Raw genomic sequence first — 17,454 nt, forward strand, 5'->3', positions numbered from 1 at the left:
CCTGGGAGTCTAGCTGCCACCCTGGCAAAAGATGTCCCCTGAAAGACGTTTTCATTTGTCTTAAGACGCTCAGAGATCCTGTCTGGAGTATAAAGCACAAAATACCAAAGTAAAATTTTCACTTCACGTATGTAATAAAGACAGTTACACATGTCAGAGCTATTACCATCAATAAAGAGTTTAATCTGCTTTAAAAGGGGCCCTGCCCCGGGGCGCCTGGGTGGCTCAGTCGGTTAAGCGTCCCACTTCGACTCAGGTCATGATCTTGCGGTTTGTGAATTGGAGCCCTGCATCAGGCTCTGTGCTGATGGCTCAGAGCCTGCTTCGTATTCTGTGTCTCCTCCTCTCTCTGCCCATCCAATGCTCATGCTGTGTCTCTCAATAATACATAAACGTTTAAAAAAAAAGGGGGGGGGGGGAGGGCCCTGACCCACGAGCCTCTGGAGTGACCCCCAGCAGGGAACACACCTCTGAGTCACCCGGTCCGAACTACAGGTTGCCATCTAGTGGCCACTCAACAAGATCAAGTGAAGAAACTGGCTTGTCGGGAAGTTGAAGCAAACCAGCCCGGGACTTCAGGAAGCAGCCACATCTTCAGCCTCCCCCCTGCCCCCTCCCCCCTCCCCACCCCCGCTTTCCAGTGTATCACACGTAAGAAAACTCCTGTTAGTTTCTGACTGACATAGTGCCACACCACTCAAGAGCACTGTTTTCCAAAACAAAACGTGGCCATACTGTGGCATCATTTCTTCCGTGACTTCTGCTCCTGTTACAGATTCAGAAGCACCAGAAATCGGGACGGTAAGCACCAAAGGTTAGAACCAAAAGGAGTTCTCCATTCCCTGGGGAAAGGCCTTCACCCCTTCACTTAGCCAAAGGTATTTTTCCAGCCAATCCTCACGTCTATGCAAAGTAAGCTACAAGTCTAACACACTTTCGTTTAGCTTAAACAGGTTTATAAGTTTGATTCATTAGAAGTAACCTTAAACCCACGTGTTGGAGCAAGGCGATAAAACAAACAGTCCACTGAAATGAGTTGTGCCTTCTCCTGACTGAGAATGAGCTACAGAACGTGGAATGAACGTACCGCCCCCCCCCACCCCCGCCAGATGCCCTCCGTCACTCCTTCCAGCACTTCCAAAACACTGGCCCTGGTGGGGCTTGCACACAGCTCGCTCCCCTCCCCAGTGTCCAGGAGACGGAGTTCTGAGAGCCCAGGGGGGAGTCACAGAGCATCGCTTCCCTTTCCTGGTTCTAGACGTGCTGCCAGAGCCACCCAGGGAGCAGCAGAGCATAGTCTCCACTCCCTCTGTCCAGTAACCATTTTCTTCAAACTTAGCATCTTAATCAAATATTCTATTATAAATACAGGGATTGTCACATACACTTTAATTCCAGATTGAGCTCAAAACACTTCACTGGACAGGTTTAATGAAACCAAAAAAAGGGCAAAAAAGACAAAAACCCAAACTAGAAGACAAAACAGGCAATTCAGTAGACAGACTACTTGCTATCTCTAGAGCATATTCGTCTCTGAGTATTCTTATTTACCGGGTGTGGACACCTTACAAACACAGTACTTATGTAATCAATTCGAGAAGCATAAAGAGAAGTGGCCTTACTATTTTTGGATCTGTTGGCTGAACTTTGCTTCTGAGCCCCTGCCCCAAAAGGACTGTCTTGCTTGTGAGTTTTATTTCCCCAGGATGTAGAATACTGCAGGTGGCACATCTCTGCCATCCAAACACTTGCTGAACAAACGAATCTAGGGAGGTTAAGGGAGGGGGAGTGGAGGTTCTTAAAACTTGCAATTCGACTATTCTGAACTATAGAGAACCTTAAAGGTTGTTTTGAGTAATGATCTCTTCCTCATTGATGAGGAAACCAGTCTCCGAGTTTCAGATCGCACAAGAAGAAAGCAGGCTCCTCCCTGCCCTTAGAGTGGACCCAGCTTGTCACCTCATCTTGAACTACAAGGACCAAGTGGCAGTACCCTAGAGGAACTCAACTGCCCGCCTGTGTGTCACACGGAGTGGCAAGCAGGGTTCCCAACAAAGAACCTACGAGGTGGGGTCCCTGCAATTCCCCTCTGCCCTCCCTGAACTTACATAGACCTCCCAGGAAACTGCATACTTCCCAGGTGGTGTGGCCCTCAAAACGCAAGGGAAAGACCCGGCAGTGTATAACGTTCTTTTGTAAAGGCAAATGTAAAAAATAATCTAGAATTACTTAAAAATGGATATTATAGCCTCTTAAGACAAATGAAAATGTGCCCGAAAATACTAATGGTGCCTCCTCTGAAGGCTTGAAATAAAATCTTGATATGGCCATGCATTCATCATTACACGGGCCCCCCTTTAAAAAGTGCAGCCATTACGTGCTGTATTCAGAAGGCAGTAAAGAAAGGCAGGGGGGAAACAGTGAAAGTTAGTAGACTTAAAATTGTTAAGGAGATGTTCCCAACATGACAAACGTAATTTTTAAAGAGATTTCAGAGGACTTAACCCTAAAATTCTAGAGCATGATGACAGGAAAGTGTATGGCTTTATCTAAAACTCATTTGCCATCAGACAACAGTTGTTAAAGGAAGAATGTGACTTAAGAATCAGAAGTCTTGGGGCACTTGGGTGGTTCAGTCAGTTAAGCATCCAACTCTTGATTTGGCTCAGGTCATGATCTCCGGTTACGATCAAACCCCACGTCAGGCTCTGTGCTGAGTGTGGAGCCTGCTTGGGATTCTCTCTCTCCCTCTCTCTCTACTACTCCCCTGCTTGCTTGTGCTCTCTCTCTACTACTCCCCTGCTCACTTGTGCTCTCTCTCAAAATAAACATTAAAAAAAAAAAAAAAAAAGAATCAGAAGTCTTGGGTTTTCTTCCCATTTCTGCCACTTACTTTAACACATCATGTATCCTATGTATCCCTTCTAAGCCTCAGTTTCCTCATTTGTAAAATGTGCAGGATAAAGCCTGATTTGTCTTCCTCACAAGGAAGGCAGCTGTGAGGCTCAAATGGAAAAGCAGCAAAATGACTTATGAACTACTAAAGCATGGTGCAAATAAAGCACTGTTATCAATAACAAATGGATAACAATTTTGGCAAATTCCAAAATTATTTGAATAAAACCATAAAACCATTTCCACTCCAATTTCAATCCAGTAAATGTCAAAGTCTATTATTCCTAGTAAAAGTAAAAAAAAAAAAAAAAAAAAAAAAAAAGAGTCATTCCGTAGATCAAAGTTACTATGTTAATAATCTGCTCTTCATCTTCAGGTACCACTGAAATATTTACTTACCCATCTCAACTGTATCCTTCAATTCAGAATACAGAGTAACAACTGTTTACTTGAATGAAACTTTGTGTGCGCGCGCGCACGCACACGCGCGCACACACACACACACACACACACACACACACACTGAACACATAAAACCACCGTTTTTTTTTCCTCATTCTGGGTAACACAAATAGACTCTTTATTATTATTTTTCAACCACTGGAGTAATGAAGTTCCAATTTTGCCCAAAGGTAAAATCAGAATATATAAAATACATATTTTCATTTACAAGTTAAACTTCAGTCAACTTTTTCTCCCTAACTGTAAACCAGATGCTGATAGGCCTTTACCTTTTAAGCTCTAAGCCTGTGCTAACATGACAGTCACTAGACACACATGGCCATCAAGCACTTGAAATACAGTTAATGCAAATTGAGAGGGATCATAAATGTAAAATATGTACCAGATTTTGAAGACTTAATATGAAAAAAAGAATGTACAACAGCTCATAAATTTTGAAAATATTGATTACATGTCTGAATAATAAATAATATTTTGGATATCTGGAGTTGAATAAAATATATGAAAATTAATTTTACCTGTTTCTTTTAACTTTTTTTTAATGGGACTGCTAGAAAATTTAAAATTACATATGTGGCTCACATCTGTGAGAAGAGGACAGGCTGGTCTATTTTCTATTGGGCAGCTCTGCTCTAGAAGAATACTAAAATAAACAATACACATTACATAAAGATTATAATTGCAAAACTTCATGCATAATGTCTTCTCTTCATCATGAAAATGGGATTTGGCCTTTACACCTATAGCCACAGGTGAAGTTTGCCAGATCACCCGGCTTTCCTGCAGTCACCCAACCCAGGCTCCTGACCCGCCAGGGAGGAGGCAGCCAGCTGGGGAGTGCAAGGACGCCACCCCGCCTCCCGACCAGGGCAGCCGCGGGACTTACTGTAGAGAAGTCATTCCTTTTAACCATTCCTGCAGAGTAAAATAACCCATGTTTTGTGCATCCAATTTCCAAGCTAGGACAAGCATAACTACCTGTATAAAAACAAACAAAAAAACAGACCAATCAAATCACAACGACAGATCTCAGTAATTAATCATATTAACAACTCTCCAAATGCTCCTGTTCGCCGCAGTTTAGTCACTGAAATATCAACAGGGTAACTTCAAAAATGAGTTCTAGGCTGGGAAACATCCAAAAGTTTGGTAATTCATCTGCTGACAAGGGCTTGGGGAGACATGAACTCTTATGATGCAGAATGGTGGAAATGTAATGCCATTAACCTCTCCACAGGGCAATTCTGCAATATTTATCAAAATTAAAACCAGTGTTTGACTCAGCAATTCCACTTAAGGAAAGTTATATAACTTATACCTGTGCACGAACACAAAGATGTATATTCAACAATATTTTCTGCAGAATTATTTATAGCAGCAAAAGACTCAGAACAACCAAACATTAATCAGGGACTAAGTATATACTTCCTTACTGAATACTTTCTATACGAAGGAATACTATGCTGCCATTAAGACAAATGAAGTAGAGTTATCGGTACAAATAGGGAACGATCTCCAAGATTTAGTGAAAAGAGCAAGCTGTAGATCAGAGGGCTGAAAAATAAAAAGGGAAGTGGTGAGTCATATACAATAATGCAGCTGTACCACAAATACATTAGTGTTTGTGAGTTGAACTATACACACTGAAGAAAATTATTGTGAAGTGGCCCAACATCCCACTTAAATAGCGCTGTGCCTGGAATGAGCACAGGATGAGTGACAGGGCCCAATCACTTCTCAGCGGGGCGCCACTCTTGCTTTTAGTGAATCTTCTGAAACTCTGTAGGCATCAGGAACTGTAACAACTCTAGTTTATGGCACTGCTTGTCACTTAGCTGCTTTAGAGAAAAGATGACACAGAGATACTGCCAGTGAGTTTAATAAATACCTGAAGGAGTAAAGACAAAATTACATTTCAAAAGTGCATCTAGCTTCCAACTATCCAGGGCTCTGCAGAGGGAAAGAGCTGAGGCCATCCATCCAAGAAGAAGGTAAAGAAGAGGGACAGGGATTTCCGAGGACCATCCTGCCACTCTGTGGGACTGCGCACCTCAGGACATCGTCCACACCTAACGGACATCCAAGTCCTGACCTGGGGATCACATATTCACTGCTAAATGGCTACATCTCCATTTGTGGTAACAAAACAAACAAACAAACAAAAAAATCAATGGTAAGAAAATAGATCTGTGAAAATTGGCCAGGGACTAGCATATTCCACATTTGGCAGCTAATGTGATTTCTTTACACAGGACCTGAAGGCCTCATTTCGACGGCTGGAAGAACCAACCCAACCATTAATCTATCACCCACGTGCCCCACTGGGTCAGATGGCGATGGTGGTAAAAGGAATCGGGATGATGTAACATGAAAAAAGTAAGGCAAGCAGTCAATTAGAAATCACTCCAGATGATTTAATTGGCCTCTGAAAGCCACTACACAAAGTAAGTACTGCAGAACAATACTATTTAGGAGGTTCAGAAAATCGGTCCTTGCGTTTGCCAGCAAGCTAGCTTGTGGACTAAAAATGTCCAGCTTTGTCTAATTTATAACTGCAAGATTAATGAAAAGCTTTCTCTTGATGCTGACTCTATGGTTTTCCACGTTAGAAGTGATTAGCAGTGAGAACCCACCGAATCTCTAAGCCCTTTCATCAAATCTCAATTAAATCAGTACATATCAATTTTTAAAGTCACTAGGTTTTTTAGATTAAACAATCTAGATTACTAGGTAGATTACTAGCACTGATTAGTAAACCAATGTTTCTACATATGCACACCATCACAAAACAGCATTGTTTAATAGGTTAAAACAATTTTTTTTTAGTTTTTTTTTTAATGTTTATTTATTTTTGAGACAGAGAGAGACAGAGCATGAACAGCGGAGGGACAGAGAGAGAGGGAGACAAGACACAGAATCTGAAGCACGCTCCAGGCTCTGAGCTGTCGGCATGGAACCCGACACGGGGCTCAAACCCACAAACCACGAGATCATTACCTGAGCCGAAGTTGGAAGCTCAAATGACTGAGCCACCCAGGCGCCCCTACGTTAAAAATTTTTTAACTTAAGAGACCCAAACTTTCCCAAAAGAGCACACATGTTCTTCCAAATATTTACACATTAGTGGATTTCCCCTCATCCCTCAGCTTTTCTTGGAATTATGACTCCCACATAACAATTTACCTAGGTGAAATAACCCCCATTTTCAGTTTTAAAAAAACTATTTTGAGAGAGAGAGAGAGAGAGAGAGAGAGAGAGAGAGAGAGAGAGAGCACGTGTGCACATGGAAGGGGCAGAGAGAGAGACAGAATCCCAAGCGGCCTCTGAATGGTCAGCACTGAGCCGGATGTGGAGCATGACCTGAGCCAAAATCAAGAGTCATATGCTCAACGCCTGAGCCACCCAGGCGCCCGTAACCCACATTCTAGAACTCAAACTTCCTATGTTCTCAAACAATATATATACTGGGGCGCCTGGGTGGCTCAGTTGGTTGGGCGGCCGACTTCGGCTCAGGTCACGATCTCGCGGTATGTGAGTTCGAGCCCCGCGTCGGGCTCTGTGCTGACTGCTCAGAGCCTGGAGCCTGTTTCAGATTCTGTGTCTCCCTCTCTCTCTGACCCTCCCCCGTTCGTGCTCTGTCTCTCTCGGTCTCAAAAATAAATAAACGTTAAAAAAAAAATTAAAAAAAAAAAAACAATATATATACTAAATGCTCAGTAAGAAAGATTTAAAGTTCCACATAAACACTTGTTAAATTTAAAAAAAATGGTTAGGGCACAGAAACACACACAAGTATGCATGAAATGTGGCTAAAAAGTCAAAGTAGATATTCACGATGAGTATTTCTTTACACAAAATGGACTTTTCTTATGGTAGCTAATAAGGAAGCTAATTAGGCAAACAAAAGGTTTTGCTGTGGCCGTAGTAAATGACAGTAGATTTGAATTTTACAAACCTGCTTAAATTTCCTAGGCTATAAATATCAGGCAAGGTAAAGGTTTTAAGTACTTTAGAGGGGGAGTTCCGGAAGATGGCGGCGTAGGAGGACGCTGGGCTCACCGCGCGTCCTGCTGATCACTTAGATTCCACCTACACCTGCCTAAAGAACCCAGAAAACCGCCAGAGGATTAGCAGAACGGAGTCTCCGGAGCCAAGCGCAGACGAGAGGCCCACGGAAGAGGGTAGGAAGGGCGGCGAGGCGGTGCGCGCTCCACGGACTGGCGGGAGGGAGCCGGGGCGGAGGGGCGGCTCGCCGGCCAAGCAGAGCCCCCGAGTCGGGCTGGCAAAAGCGGAGGGGCCGGACGGACTGTGTTCCGACAGCAAGCGCGACTTAGCGTCTGGGAGGTCAGAAGTTAACAGCTCTGCTCAGAAAGCGGGAAGGCTGGAGGACAAAGGGAGGGAGAGCTGCTGAGCCCCCGGACGGCAGAGCTCAGCTTGGCGGGGAACAAAGGCGCTCGCCAGCGCCATCTCCCCCGCCCATCCCCCAGCCAAAATCCCAAAGAGAACCAGTTCCTGCCAGGGAACTTGCTCGCTCCGCGCAAACACCCAACTCTGTGCTTCTGCGGAGCCAAACCTCCGGCAGCGGATCTGACTCCCTCCCGCTGCCACAGGGCCCCTCCTGAAGTGGATCACCTAAGGAGAAGCGAGCTAAGCCTGCCCCTCCCGCCCCCGTGCACCTTGCCTACCCACCCCAGCTAATACGCCAGCTCCCCAGCACCGCACCACAAGCCTGGCAGTGTGCAAGTAGACCAGACGGGCCACACCACCCCACAGTGAATCCCGCCCCTAGGAGAGGGGAAGAGAAGGCACACACCAGTCTGACTGTGGCCCCAGCGGTGGGCTGGGGGCAGACATCAGGTCGGACTGCGGCCCCGCCCACCAACTCCAGTTATACACCACAGCACGGGGGAAGTGCCCTGCGGGTCCTCACCACTCCAGGGACTGTCCAAAATGACCAAACGGAAGAATTCCCCTCAGAAGAATCTCCAGGAAATAACAACAGCTAATGAACTGATCAAAAAGGATTTAAATAATATAACAGAAAGTGAATTTAGAATAATAGTCATAAAATTAATCGCTGGGCTTGAAAACAGTATACAGGACAGCAGAGAATCTCTTGCTACAGAGATCAAGGGACTAAGGAACAGTCACGAGGAGCTGAAAAACGCTTTAAACGAAATGCAAAACAAAATGGAAACCACGACGGCTCGGATTGAAGAGGCAGAGGAGAGAATAGGTGAACTAGAAGATAAAGTTATGGAGAAAGAGGAAGCTGAAAGAAAGATAAAAAAATCCAGGAGTATGAGGGGAAAATTAGAGAACTAAGTGATACACTAAAAAGAAATAATATACGCATAATTGGTATCCCAGAGGAGGAAGAGAGAGGGAAAGGTGCTGAAGGGGTACTTGAAGAAATTATAGCTGAGAACTTCCCTGAACTGGGGAAGGAAAAAGGTTTTAAGTACTTTAAAGCATTTGAAAGTGCTAACTCAACAATGAGGACAAGGCTTTAAAAACAATTTTACTTCTTATTTTTCAAATGTTAACATTTCTGAAATTGGGATGCATTCCAAATGGATGCATATCAGAGTTTATTTAGCAACATTTTTTCTTTCTTAGTGATGATATACAACTTCTATTAATGGCAGCTTAGAACTGAAGTACAGTAATAAATACTTGAGAATAATCTTCTGAATTCAGTTTCCTAGTCTTCAATGTGATTCAACATGTTAAGTCTAGTTCTATTCCTAAGAGGAGAACTAAGGGACACCATTGCCCCCCAAAAGGATAATAACAGCAGCTCTCTGTTACGGAGTACTGCTATTTGAAGAACTGTGCCTTTCTTCAGTTAGAATCAACACCAGCCCTCCCTCTCACCTGACAGGCCTCCGGGCCTCTGAGAATAAATGTTCACACAGTGCCTCTCACACCTGCAGCCTGACCCTGGCCTCCCAATCTCCTCCCTTTCCGGCCCTGTTGCCCACCTCTGATCATATGCTGATGACAGTCCCCTGGGCAGAACCTTTGGGTCTGGGGCACCTTGGTAGCTCAGTTGGTCGAGCATCCAACTTTGGCTCAGGTCATGATCTTGTGGTTCATGAGTTCGAGTCCCACAGCAGGCTTGCTGCTGTCAGCCTGTCAGCGCAAAGTTCACTTCGGATCCCGTCCCCGTCCTGTGTCCCTCCCCAGCTTGCGCTCTCCCAAAACTAAATAAAAATTTAAGAGAGAGAGGGAGAGAGCCTTTGGGTCTGCTCTCAGGTCCAACTCACTCTTGCCCTTCTTATTATTCAGTCCAGAAAACACTCTGCCAATGTTGGCCCAGCTGTCATCAGGAAACTTCTTTCATAAGCCAGTGTTTTGGTTTTTTTTAATCTTTTTTAAAAAATGTTTATTTTTGAGAGAGACAGAGACAGAGACAGAGAGACAGAGCACGAGCAGGGGAGGAGCAGAGAGAGAGAGGGAGACACAGAATCTGAAGCAGGCTACAGGCTCTGAGCTTTCAGCACAGAACCTGCCAAGGGGCTCAAACCCACAAACCACAAGATCATGACCTGAGCCAAAGTCGGACGTCCAACCAACTGAGCCACCAAGTGCCCCTGAAGTGTTCTTTTCTATGCTTATGACTAATCTATGGGCAAGATCCGACAAAATACTACTGGCAGTTCTCCCCAAACCTTTCTACCAAAATGAATAGTTCATTAAGATACTGAACTAGATCACATTAAAATAAAAAACTACAAGACAAAAATCCACGTAATGAGCAAAAGGCTCTTTAGAAAATGTAAGGTGTTGGAGGGAGTTGGGAGAGGACAGAGGCATACAAATGTCAAGGGTAAGAAAAGTTTTAAGAATAAAGTGTGAAGTCTTTAGAGTTGTTGTTTTTTTTTTTTTTTTTAATTTTTTAAAGTTTATTTATTTATTTTTGAGAGAGACAGAGAGAGCGACTGGGGGAGAGGCAGAGAGAGGGGGAAAGAGAGAATCCCACGCAAGTTCCTCTTTGCCAGCACGGAGCCCGATGCGGGGCTCAAGCTCACAAACCGTGAGATCATGACCTGAGCTGAAACCAAGAGTTGGATGCTCAACCAACTGAGCCACCCAGGCGCCCCAAAAGTGTGAAGTCTTAATTTCTAGTTTTAAGAGCATGACATATGTGCATAGGCAGCACCTATCTTCCAAGAAGAGTCTATATGAGGGGGATGATCTCTTGTGATCTCTTCCCCATCATAAACTCATTTAGGACCTTAGACATATTTGTTAAATTGGAGGCTAATGCAATATTAAACTGCATAGTTAATGAACCAGGGCACCTGTATGAGCATAACTTTTCATTTTAGTGTAAGAGAGATGATGTAGGAACAGGAAAAAAATATTCAACAATAACATGACAATAAGAGTTGGGAAAAATAATTAAGCATATAAAATAACTTCTCAAAAAAAATTTTTAAAGGAAATACTTAAGGCCTTTATACTAAAAAGCAATCCCTGAGTTAAATTTAATCGGAAGTGAAAGAGCTATGAAAGATTCTTGATAATTACAACTTACTCCAAACCCCTATGAATAATTAATTACTCAAAAATCTGGACAAACTCTGGACAAACATTATGCTGAACAACTAGGGAGGGGGACAAAGGTACAGAATAGACTATAACTCGGCCCCCTAGCTCATCTCTCACAGGAGGTACACATGCCCATAACACTTTCTAAACATCTAGTTTAATTACTTTACTATCGTACCTTTTAGATACAAGAAACAAACAAGAGGAAAACATGACTGACTAGTTACACCATGCCAATTAAAACAAAAAAATTTTGCTTAGAAATCCAATTAGAATTGGAACTTGTTTCTTAGATTGTCTCACAAAACTAACACACCATTCCTTCTTTACTGTTGCTTTATTTGTCAAGGGACAAAAGACAAGAAAAATAATCAACCGATTTGCCCAACTTAATAGGCTAGACTTACATTTTCTGGTTCAACACCAATGTCTTCACAAAATTTCTCCATGCCTTCAGGACCTACAATATCATCAGTACCTGCGATGAAATGCAATCTTACATAAATTAAATCTGACCACATACATGATTATTACTACAGTGATATTACACTGTTGAAATATTTATTATTAAAATAAACGAAAATCAAATAATACCTACAGGCCAGAACTCCTTTCTGAAAAAAAGAAATCACCAAGTGTAAAGTGAAAAATATTCGGGAATTTCAGTTACTTCTTTAAAGGATTCGGCTCTGCACAATCATCTGTCAATGTATTGCCATGCCTTTCGACCTACGGACAGAGGCTACACATAATTTGTGTCTGAAGATAAGGCCACTTTGCTTCTTTAAAGTAGCGTACAGCTCTGCCTGATTTTGGTAATAATTTTTGGAAACATAGCAGAGAACCACATAATGTTCTTTATAAAATTAACTGGGAAATAACATAATCGTTTCTTTTACATAGAAGAAAAGCCAGTAGTCTTTTTGTTCCTCGTAAGGCCAAAAAGCCTCTTCCTCCTCGGGCCTCAGCTCTGCTTCTTCCCGAAAGAACCGCCTGCATGGTCCATCTCCACTTGACCTCCTGTTCCTTCTTCAACCACTGCGATTTGGTTTCTGTTCCTCTCTCTCTCTCCTGAAACTTCTTGCCAAGGTCACCAGTAACACCTTACCTGCCAAATCTAATCGACAGTCGGATCTTTATTTTATCTGACCTTTCTGTGGTATCTGAAACTCTGAAGCAATTCTTTGCAAAATCTGCCTCCTCCCACGGCTCGCAGAAGTACCCTCCCTCCGGTTTCCCTCCTACTTCTTTCCTCCTCTGGCTTAATGTGTTCCTTCGCTTCTCCCAGCTTGTTAGATTTCATGTGCAGGGTTCCATCTTTAACCCTCGTCTGGTCCATTCTATACCTTCGCCCAAGCTTCAACCATGCTCGAGTTTCCAGGCCCACACTTTCCCCCTGTAGTTTTGGACTGTCTACCACATTACTGCCCGGCTACCCCACCTGCTGTTTCACTGCCACAGCTAAACCTAGCTTCTGTCCCAAGCCTCTTCCTGCATTTCGCATTTTCAGCCATCACCTCACGGAGAAGGATCATCTGTCCATGCCAAGCCTGCTTATCCTCCTGTACTCTGTCCCACTGGTGGCACCAGCAGAAACCGAAACCTGGGAGTCACTCTGGACTCTTCCCTTCTCTTACACTCTCCACATCCAGTCAATTACCGAGTGTACTGCCCATTTTTCCTGCCAAACACCTAACTGTACCTATCCCGTGCTGACCTGCTCAGGCTTTATTCTCTCACTCAGATGACCACAGCGGTCTCCCCAGGATCTCCCTAATTCCATAGCCCTGTACCCTCCAGCCCCTCCTCGACACAGCTGCCTAAAGGAGCCATCCCAAACACAAATCCCACGCTGGCTTAAAATCCTTCAATGGCTCCCACCACCTGAAGATAAAGTCCAAAGTCTCAACCTTACCAAATAAGGTTCTCAATGATCTAGTGCCTCCTTTCCTCTTCAGCCTCCTATCTTTCCACCTTTAAATCAAGTTTCTTGAAAATAAATGAATCAATAAATATTATTAAATGAATAAAAACTGAGACCCAGAAATACTTACCTATGGTTTGCTCTGCACACAGGTCCTGCCACACACCCAATACCAGACTGTTCTGGCCTCGGCCCATCTTCCTCTCCCTTCCCCATGTTATCTGGCCAACTCATTCAGTCTTTAAGGGGAAAGCAGGCGGGAGCCCTCCCGCTCTTCCTGACTCCCACCTGCAGAGGCTGGGAGGGGCGGTCCTCTGTGACCCCCAGCAATGCTAGGAGTGGTTCTCTCACACTTAGCACGCCTGTGTTAAGTCCCAGCTCATCTGCCTTTCCCTCTAAGTTCCTCAAAAGTAAGAGCTATTGTAGTTCTTGTGTAACCTCAGCATACCACCTGGCAAGGAGCAGCTGCTTTTATAAAATGTATTGAATAAATAAATGAATAAATACCAGAATACAGGGACCACTCTACAACCTTTCCACGGCCTCTAGATCCAGTGGTCCTGCAGCGTCCACTCCTCAATATGTCTCGGTTTCACTCAGGTAACATTTACTGAAGCTATACACTGTCGTAACTGCTAAAGATGAAGAAAACATGGTCCCTGCCCACCAGGAAGACCGAGTATAGAGTAATTTCTTTTTTTATTTTTTAAAGATTTTTTTTTTTTTTAATTCAAGTTCGTTAACAGTCAGTGCAGTCTTGGCTTCAGGAGTAGAACCCATTGATTCACTTCTTACATGTGACACCCAGTGCTCATCCTGAACAGTCCCCTCCTTAATGCCCATCACCCATTTCACATATCCCCTACCACCTCCTTGCCAGCAACCCTCAGTTTGTTCTCTGTATTTAAGAGTCTCTTATGGTTTGCCTCCGTCTCTGTTTTTATCTTATTTTTCCTTCCCTTCCTGCACATTAATCTGTTGAGTTTTGTATGCAGAGAAAGGGAAACCCTTTAGCACTGTTGGTGGGAATGCAAACTGCGGTAGCCACTTTGGAAAACAGCATGGAGGTTCCTCAAAGTTCTTCAAAAACTTAGAAACAGAACTACCCTACGACCTAGCAATTGCACTACTAGGAATTTACTTACCCAAAGGATACAAAAATGCTGATTCAAAGGGGCACATGCACCTCAGTGTTTACAGCAGCACTATCAACAATAGCCAAATTATGGAAAGAGCCCAAGTGTCCATTGACTGATAAGTGGATAAAGATGTAGTATGTATATGTCCATATATGTATATATGCGTATATACACGTATATATACGTATACACACACACACACACACACACACAATGGGATACTACTCAGTGATGAAAAAGAATGAAATCTTGCCATTTGCAACAACGTGGATGGAACTAGAGTGTATTATGCTAAGCGAAATAAGTTAGAGAAAGACAGATATCATATGGTTTCATTCATATATGGAATTTGAGAAAGATTTTATTATTTTTTTTGAAGTAATCTCTACATCCAACATGGGGCCTGGACTCACAACCCCAAGATCAAGAGTCACGTGCCCCACCACCAAGCAAGCCAGGTGCCCCAGGAGTAATTTCAATACAAAATAATAAACAGGAGGGCCTGGCTGGCTCGGTCAGTGGAGCGGGCGACTCTTGATCTCTGGGTTGCAAATTCAAGCCCCACGTTGGGTGTAGAGATTACTTAAAAATATAATCTTAAAATAGTAATAATAAACCACAATAAATGTATAAAGTGGTTGTCCTCAACAAAGGATAAATATTAAAATCACCTAGAGGGCTTGTTGAAAAGTCTTATGTCATTTCTCTGCTTCAAATCCTTGGCTCCCCTAAAGTCACACTCAGGCCCTTTCCTTGTAATCTGGCCACAGCAAATACTTTTTTTGCATGCTTTATTTCCCTTGTAATCACAAATGTGCTGTTTTGTTACAAAATGTTTTGTTTCATATTTTCCAATCTGTTACCTTTTTCTGGGGTTTTCTATTTTCCCCTTTTATTTTACATGTTTGTCCAAGTATTCCTAATTGTCTTATCTTGATTATTAAGGGAATAGCTATTATTCAAATAAAAGTTTAAATACTGAAATATCTAAATAATATTTAAATATTAAGATAATAAAAGTTACTCAAAGAAGATTACTTCATTTTTAAGCTAGTTATTTTTTGCTACATTAACACATAAACAGGATACAAAATTTCATTTAAAAGTGAAAGTGAAAAAATTTACAAAGCAAGTTTCCCCTCCAACCCCTCCTTACTCCTCAGAGACAACCATTTATTAAAAATTCCTGTAAGCAGCTTTCCCAAAATTACTCGTTCATAGAATTCTACATGCATATAATATATACATATTTATTTGCTGTTTCTAAGTGTCAATGAAATCTCTCTGTGGCTTTCCAGGTAGAATTTAATCATTTCATTTCCAACAAATGATCATTTTTGCCTACTCCTTCCCAATTATTTATTTATTTTTAGCTATTTATTTTTATTATTTTTTATCTTTGAGAGAGAGAGTGCACGCACTCAACAGCCGGGCTTGATCCCCCGACCCCGGGATCATGACCTAAACTAAAATCAAGAGTCGGATGCTCAACTGACTGAGCCACCCAGGTGCCCCATCCTCCTTTCCAATTATTTATGCCCCTTCTTTCTTCCTTTTGTCTAATCACACTGGCTAATAATTTCCAAAACAATGGCAAATAAGCATTCCAAGAGTGAGCATACTTTTCTCATTTTCCACTCAAAAATGGAAATACATTTTGCATGTTATCATTTGATAGGCTGCTAGCTTTGGCTTTGGGGGTGCATATACCCATGTGTGCCCACATGCACATATTATACGAATGACACAGTAATGCGTCCACATAGCAAAATACTCATATAGGCAAAGTCAGAGCAAAATAGACTAAAAAGAAAAAACTGTTTTCTCCCTTTCCTTACCAGTCAGACACGTGTCCTGAGACCTTTGTGCTTATATTTATGTATGTGCAAATATACAATGAAATCAGTTTTAAATTTACCTACACAAAGGGGTTCACGCTATCCCTATGAATCCTATACCTGGCTTTTGTCATTGAGTACGCCTGTAACCTTCCCGTGGGAATGTCTATACATCTCCTTTGTTAGCGGACTCTTCTTACCTTACTCCACTGCATGTATGTGTGTATGTTTCATTGTTTTTTTATTATTCTACTACTAAGAAAGAATTTTGGCTAGGAGATCAAAGAATAATTATTCTCATAAGGAAATATTCACCTATTCCTATTGTGCTAAGAGGTTTTATTTTTAGGAACAGATGCCTTTTTTTGGTACCTACTGAGAGGACTCCCTGGGAGGTAGTTGCAGATTTGAAAGAAAAAGTTACTTTACAATTCTTTTAAAATTCCTGTCTTTGGTTTCCATTCCTCCTGATTTAAAAAAGCTCTTTCCCCATAACCAATTCTTTTTTTTTTTTTTCTTTTGAGAGTGAGTGCTAGTGTGCGCATGCGAGCGGGGAAGGGGCTGAGAGGGAGAGAGAATCTCAGGCAGGTCCCATATCCAGTAAAAAGCCCAATGCGGGGTTCAATCTCATGACCCTGGGATCTTGACCTGAGCCCAATTCATGACCCCGATTTTTAACCAACTGAGACACTCAGGCGCCCCCACTGTAACCTATTCTAGAATCTCAAGAGCCACCTGCCTTCCCCCGTCTGTGCACAAGACCTGGGTGGGTCCCGGCTTACTCCCCCTCATCCGCCCTCCAAACCTGGCCACTGATGCCTCTCTCTGCCAGCGTTCATCCTAAAGACGATGCTTCTCAGTTTGTCTGTTTGCTGCACAAGAAAATGGGTGGAGTGCGTCATCCCAGCAAGCCCTCAAAGGATGTTTACTGAGGTATACTGTGCAGGAGTAATGTTAAGTTCTCCATGCTTTTCTCTTTTCTTCCAGGTTCTGTGCAATGCCATTGTCATATTACTTGTATGCACCTGCGTCTATGTTTTTATTTTCCATTGTTATTTATCTTTTATCTATTACATTGACTTTATATCATTCAGGCTTTCTATCTCAATGCCATTCAACAGAAATAATACTGTAGACAACATATGTGATTCAAAGCTTTCTAGCAGCCATGTTCAAAAGTAAAAAGAAATAGGTGAAATTAATTTTATTTTTGCTTTTTTAAAGATAACTAATCGTCAAGTTAGCTAATATACAGGATATACAGTGTACAGTGTGCATCTGTGTTTTTAAAGAGCAAGTTTTTAACCGTATGATTTGCAAAGGCACGACTCTGCCAAAAGTAGTATTTTATCCTAAAAACAGTAAAATATAGCCTGTTAATCAACAAGCTTTTCCATCTCTTTTAAATACCCACAATTCTGCTTCTTAAAACAACGTTTCTTTTTTTGCCATTATCTTTCCCACGCACACAGTTAGATTTAGCTGTAATCACACTGTTATTTGGGATTTTGACTGTATTTATACTAAACTTATAATCCACCTGTAAAATTGACCAATCTTAATTCTAAAATTAAGAATTGAGAATTCTGCATATGTAACTGGCTAACACAAGGCGGGTTAGAAGTGAAGCAGAAGGAGA

General features: G+C 42.4%; 1 protein-coding gene across 11 annotated transcripts in view; it reads right to left on the bottom strand.

The window, feature by feature from the left end:
- The window catches only part of DCUN1D4 (defective in cullin neddylation 1 domain containing 4), an 87,145-nt gene that overhangs the window by 21,022 nt on the left and 48,669 nt on the right, over positions 1-17,454 (bottom strand). For 10 of the 11 annotated variants that reach the window (XM_058722618.1, XM_058722616.1, XM_058722617.1 and 7 more), the window contains 2 exons: positions 11,322-11,392; positions 4,244-4,335 (listed from right to left, as the gene is read on the bottom strand). In XM_058722618.1, coding sequence (XP_058578601.1) covers positions 4,244-4,335; positions 11,322-11,392 — 163 coding nt within the window. Of the gene's footprint in view, positions 1-624; positions 1,766-4,243; positions 4,336-11,321; positions 11,393-17,454 lie in introns of those variants that run through there. The other variant, XM_058722619.1, reaches the window with a different exon arrangement.

This window comes from Neofelis nebulosa, chromosome 3 (genome assembly GCF_028018385.1).
Source record: "Neofelis nebulosa isolate mNeoNeb1 chromosome 3, mNeoNeb1.pri, whole genome shotgun sequence".
Classification (NCBI taxonomy): domain Eukaryota; kingdom Metazoa; phylum Chordata; class Mammalia; order Carnivora; family Felidae; genus Neofelis; species Neofelis nebulosa.